The 6,080-nt window shown below is 52.5% G+C and overlaps 1 protein-coding gene across 3 annotated transcripts in view; it reads left to right on the top strand.

Annotated features, from left to right (window-relative positions):
* Pacsin1 (protein kinase C and casein kinase substrate in neurons 1) overlaps positions 1-6,080 on the top strand; it is a 28,357-nt gene that overhangs the window by 17,508 nt on the left and 4,769 nt on the right. For 2 of the 3 annotated variants that reach the window (XM_013029659.1, XM_013029658.1), the window contains exons 2-3: positions 3,788-3,913; positions 4,852-5,008. In XM_013029659.1, coding sequence (XP_012885113.1) covers positions 3,851-3,913; positions 4,852-5,008 — 220 coding nt within the window. In that variant the 5' untranslated portion in view covers positions 3,788-3,850. Of the gene's footprint in view, positions 1-3,781; positions 3,914-4,851; positions 5,009-6,080 lie in introns of those variants that run through there. The other variant, XM_013029660.1, reaches the window with a different exon arrangement.

Genomic DNA, 6,080 nt, shown 5'->3' with positions numbered 1-6,080 from the left:
GAAAGAAAGAAAGACAGGAAGGAAGGAAGGAAGCAGAGGAGAGGAGATACACACATAGCAGAGATGGAAAGGCTGTGCCACCAGCTGCCCCCACTGCGGCCCTCACCTGTGATGCCTCCTTTTGTTCCTCTTCCTCCTGCCAGCCCTGAGACAGGAAGTATTCACTGGGAATGAGAGAGTGGGGAAGGGTCCTCTCTAATGGACTGGTTTGAGCAAGTGGCGCCTTGGGCCATGAGGCCCCCAGTGGACAGCACTGAGATGAGACCTGAGCCAGTGACCAGCAGGGAGGGACCAGGGAGAGGGGAGAGGGCTGCTGCTGGCTCCTGATCTGCTCATCCTGCCTTTGTCACCTTCTCACATGGTGTCAACACCAGGGATACTTTGGGCCTTGCTGGGGCAGCAGGCTGCTTAGCCTCACTTAGCCTCTGTTTGGACGTGAGTGAAATGCTGCCTCCTCCATCTGGCACACCTGGCAGTGGGGGAAGACTGCCCTTTGGGGTGATTTTCTAGAAGAGAGACAGAGAGGCTGGGGTCTTGTGGGGCAGGGCCACTAACGATGGGATGGTAAAGAGCAAAGGTCAGAGCTAGGGAGGCCCAGTACATCTGAGGCTGCAGGGGTCCCTGAGTGTGTGTCTAACGTGGGTCTAACAGTGGTTTGGGCACCTGTAGCTCACACCTGTAAGCTTAGCTGCTTAGGAGCTAAGATCTGAGGACTGTGGTTCAAAGCCGGCTCAGGCAGGAAAGTCAGTGAGCCTCTTATCTCCAATAAATTACAAAAAAGCTAGAAGTAGAGTTGTGGCTCATGTGGTAGAGCCCTAACCTTGAGTTCAAGTTCCAGAACTAGCACTCGTGCGTACACACACACACACACACACACACACACACACACGGTTGTAGTTGATTCTAAGGTGTGATAGCCAATCACTGCCTTCTACACCTGCCCCCGAGGGGGTGGGGTAAGTGGTATCATACCCTCACTTCCTACGTAAGGAAACTGAGGCATTGGAAATTTAAATAACTTGCCAGCTCCCACAACCAGCTGGTAGGAATGTGTGTGGGACCTGGGGAGGGAAGATGGTTCTGGGCTCCCTCTGGCTCTTTCCACAGATGAGCTAGGAAAAGGCCAGGAGGACTGGAGGAAGTGGACACCCCAGTGCTGGACTGGGCGCCTGGGAGGAGGGATTGGACAGGCTCCAATCACCTGTTTCTTCTCCCTGCTGTGTGCCTTGCATAAGCTTGCTGTGTAGAGGTCCCCACCCATATCCATGAAAGCTGATGCATATGGAGAGGCAGACATATTGTAGGTGCTTAAAAATAGTCCTGCCAGGCCCTGGGCACCGGTGGCTCACTCCTGTCATCCTAGCTACTCAGGAGGCTGAGATCTGAGGATCATGGTTCAAAGCCAGCCAGGCAGGAAAGTCTGTGAGACTCTGATCTCCAATTAACCACCAGAAAACTGGAAGTGGCACTGTGGTTCACAGTGGTAGAGCACTAGCCCTGAGCAAAAGAGCTCAGGGACAGTACCTAGGCCCTGAATTCAAGCCCCACAACTGACTAAAAAGAAAAGAAAAAAGGTTGTAGTTGGTTGTAAGAGGCAGTAGAGAGAAGGGTCGTGGCATAACCCTGAGCTGTTGAGACTGTGCTATAGGAAGAGGTACAAGCTGAGGGCAGAATTTGGGGGAGCAGGGAGTCTTGGAGCTGGCCCTCAGGGCTGACTATGAGCTGAAGCATCTCCTTGGGTAACAGAAGTAGAGGATGATTCTGGCTCTTGGGTGCATTAGCAACATCACCATTCATTAAACACCTACTAAAATAGCTTCCCCTAGCACTCTGTAGTCTTCACAAAGAACTTCCTACCCTTGATTGCTGGCCCTTGCCAGGATGCTTAGGATTTGTTTACGTATTTTCCCAGCCTGGCTGGTCAGCGCCATGCTTGTGGTGCTTTCGTGGCAGGACTGCACTGTGATTTACTTCGTGCCCGGGGACAAGCGTGTGGGTTGTTTGCAGCTTTTTGCCTTGACCAGCCCTGCCCAGTAATGGCCCTGGACATTCTCTGTGTACCCTGCTGGCTGCAAGGTTCAGTGGTTCATTCTGGGAGTGGTGGCAGTGCTGGAAGGTGTATGTGCCTGTGTGCAGAGCCTTCCCCAGCTTCCCTTCCACCCTGAGTGAGATGCTGGTGGCTGGACTTCTACCTTCATCTCAAGATAGGCGCAAGATAGCTGTACTGAAGTGCTCTTGGGAAAAGAGCATCAGGCCCTGAGCAAATGGGGGGACTAGGCTACAAGGTCCCCCTAAGGACCAAGGGCCCTCACCCCACCTGCTTCCAGTGTGAGGGCCAGCTGCTGGTCCAGGAACCCCTTCAAATTGGACTGAATCTTCCCTGGATGGCTTTACAGCTTAGTGTTCAGAGGCTCCATGGCTACAGCATAGCTCAGGTGGGGGACCCCTGAGCAAGGGTCCAGCGAGGCCGGCAGCTCCCTTTAGAGCCTGGGCTTTAATGTCTCTGTGAAGACCAGGCAATTGGCCTTCTGTGTCCTGTCTTCTGCCAATTGAGCTGTTGTTGCCTGGGGTGGCAGAGGGGAGGAAGGGGGAGCCCCTGGGCTCTGGGGCAGCCATGGCCTAGATTAGACAACTGTGATGCTTGCTGACAGATCCAGGGCAGACATACCCCCCCCCCCGCCCCATGCTACCCAGAGTCGCGGTGGTTTGACCCGAGGCAGGGGAGCGCATGCTGGGGACTCACAGGAGACTTGTAGGCCACTAACAGGGGGCTGTGCCTTCCTCCGTAGGAAGGCCGTCAGAGCCTGGATGGCTCAGAGAATGAAGAAGTCCATGTCTGGGCTAGAGGGGAGGGAAGATCTGCCGGCCTTCCAGGGAGTTGGGGCTCCTGCTGAAGTTGGGAAGTTGGGGGGCTGAGAGCAGGGGTTCTGTGTTAAGTCAGGGTGGGGGGACCTGGGGAGGGGTCCTCTGGACCTTGTGCAAGAACTCAGCTAATTCAGAGTCGACTATGTTGAGAGGAAAGCAACAGGAAAGAGAGACACCCCATAGGGCCCCAGCAGCTATATTGGAAGGGGCAGACTTAGGGTACCAGCTGGGGATCTGAGCCCTTGCTAAGGTTCCTGGTGCTGGGCAGGTACAAGATGTGTGCAGACAGGTAGGCCTGCCTGCTGGCTTAGGAGCTGTGTGAGTCTAGGAGACAAAGCCCTGGTTATATAAAGCAAATGCACAAGTATATGGTCCCTCCTTTTTTTTGGTTGGTCATGGGGCTTGAACTCTGGGCCTGAGTGCTGTTTCCGAGCTCTTCAGCTCATGGCAAGTGCTCTACCACTTGAGCCACAACACCATTTCCGGTTTCTGGCCCGGGCTGGCTTTGAACCGTGATCATCACATCTCAGCCTCCTGAGTAGCTAGGATTACTGGCATGAGCCACCGGTTCTGGCTAATGTTCCCTACTTTTAACTCTAGGGGTCCAGGGGCCCATCAACAGTAGGTCCTGTGGTGATGCTGTGGTAGGTTCTGCTTGTAGGCAGGCTTCTGAGAGGAGACACCCTAGAGGAGCTGGGACTGGGAGGGGCGGAAGGAGCCAGGCTAGAGATGCGGAAGTGGACATGGGAATGTAGGTTGAATCTTCGGGTTACCATGGAGATGTGAGTCGTCCCTGGACAGGAAGCTCCATCTCAGTGCACGGCTCATGCCATGGAGCCCGTCCCCTGCAGCGGGTCAGTCCCCGGGCATGGACAGAGCGTGAATCCCATCCCTCATCTATGATCTTTCTCCTGCCTCCCAGTGCGTGAGCAGCCACGCCTGCTAACTACAGTGCCACACCAGCGCATCTCCCCACGGTCACACCATGTCTGGCTCCTACGATGAGACCTCGCTGGCTGCAGAGGAGACCACTGACAGCTTCTGGGAGGTAAGCCTGGCTTGGGATGCCCAGGTTGCTGCCCACTCTCCCTATGCCCCATAACCTCAGGCCTTGTGCCCCAACACCTGTGCCCTCACCATGACTGCGAAAGCCAGCAGCGTCCCAAAGAGAGCAGCCCCCAGAGCGATCACATGAGATTGCAAAGCTGGGAAACAAACCCTTCCAGTCTCTGTTCTGGGCTCCCACACTCAGATTCCTGGTACTTCACAGTTTATACAGCAGCCTTTCCTGGCAGCCCCCCACCCACTCTGTGAGGTGAGTGGGGGTGAGGCATTGAACACAGTAGGGTGAGCTCAGGACCCCACAGCTGCAAATCTTGAGATGGAAGCAGCCCAAGAAGCCAACATTTCAGAGCCTCGGGAAGTATTTGAGATCTGAGGGGGAAACTTTTATTGGCTCTGGAAGCCCCGCCCTAAACAAAAAACTGCCAGACTTAAATTAATAAGTGTTTTTATGAGATGTCTACAACACATAATATTGTGTCAAGAAGTTGCAGCTCAGCTCAACGCCTATATGACTATATAAATATAATAGATTTAACTCACAGGCACAGCATGAATAATTCATCCTAGCCCAAGTCTAAATTATAAAGCTCCTGCATTTCGTGGTACCCAGGAGATTATTTTTGAAGTGGAATGAGAGCACACAGAGACCGTGGTGTCTGATGTGCGGTGCTGGGACCCTCTCAAGGTAAAAGGTGGTGGAGAATGGTCACCAGCCCCCTTCCAGAACGTTGCTGCAGTAGCAGGCGCCCCCTTCTGGCCAGAGAGAAACAGATTCTCTGAGAGAGAGAGAGAGAGAGAGAGAGAGAGAGTGTGTGTGTGTGTGTGTGTGTGTGTGTGTGTGTGTAACAGATTCTCTGATTCTCTGTGTGTGTGTTGGAGGCAGTAGAAGCCACTGAGTCATGCCCATGGCTCTACCACCAGGTGGGGAACTACAAGCGGACTGTGAAACGCATCGACGATGGCCACCGCCTGTGCAATGACCTTATGAGCTGTGTGCAGGAACGCGCCAAGATCGAGAAGGCATATGCACAGCAGCTCACAGACTGGGCCAAGCGCTGGCGCCAGCTCATCGAGAAAGGTCCCCCCAATGCCCACCCCATTCTCACCCTGGTACCCTAGTTGTGCCCCATGTCCGTGCAGGGCCTTCCACCTTTGTTTTGTATGACTTAGGTTGGGTTAAAAAAAAATAAAAAGCAAAACCAATAACCTTTTTTTTTTTTTTTTTGCCAGTCCTGGGGCTTGTCCCGGAGCTTCCTTAGTTGAAGGCTAGCATTCTACAACCACTTGAGTCACAGTGCTACTTGTAGCCTTTTCTGTTTATGTGGTACTGAGGATTCAAACCCAGGGCTTTATGTATGCTAGGCAAGCACTCTACCATGGAGCCACATTCCCAGCTCATCTTCTTTTTTTAAATTTTGAAATAATTTAAGCTTTAGAAAAGTTGCATCCAGAGTACAAAGAGCTAGATACATTTAATATGGAACTAGAGGTGTGGCGCAAGTGGTTGAGCATCTGCTGTGAGCAAGAGCACCAGAACCTAAAGTCCCCACATTAAAAAAATACATAGGGGCCAGGTGCTGGTGTCTCACACCTGTATCCTAGCTACCCAGGAGGCTGAGAGCTGAGGATCGCTATTTAAAGCCAGCCCATGCAGGGAAGTCCATGAGACTCTTATCTCCAATAACCTATCAGAAAACTGGAAAGTGGTGCTGTGGCTCAACTGGTAGAGCACTTGCCTTAAGCTGAAGAGCTGAGGGACATTATCCAGGCCCAGAGTTCAAGCCCCATGACCAAAATAAAAGTATGTATATATATTTATATGGCTTGGAATGTGGCTCAGTGGTAGAGTGCTTGTTTAGCATGCATAAAGCCTTGGATTCAATTCCTTAGTACCACATAAACGAAAAATCTGGAAGTGGCACTGTGGCTCAAGTTGTAGAGTTCTAGCCTTGAGCAGAAGCAGCTCAGGGACAGTGCTTATTCTCTGAGTTCAAGCCCTGTAACGGGCAAAAAAATAAAATATAAAAAATTTATAGTCCAGGGCTGGGAAGGTGGCTCAGTGGTAGAGCGCTTGCCTTGCATGCCTGAGGCCCTCGGTTCGATTCCTCAGCACCACATAAGCAAAAAGAAAAAAAGCCGGAAGTGGCGCT

Source organism: Dipodomys ordii, unplaced genomic scaffold (genome assembly GCF_000151885.1).
Source record: "Dipodomys ordii isolate 6190 unplaced genomic scaffold, Dord_2.0 Scaffold120, whole genome shotgun sequence".
NCBI classification, from domain to species: domain Eukaryota; kingdom Metazoa; phylum Chordata; class Mammalia; order Rodentia; family Heteromyidae; genus Dipodomys; species Dipodomys ordii.
Note: the sequence above shows the minus strand (reverse complement) of the source record. Positions and strands in the feature narration are given on the sequence as shown.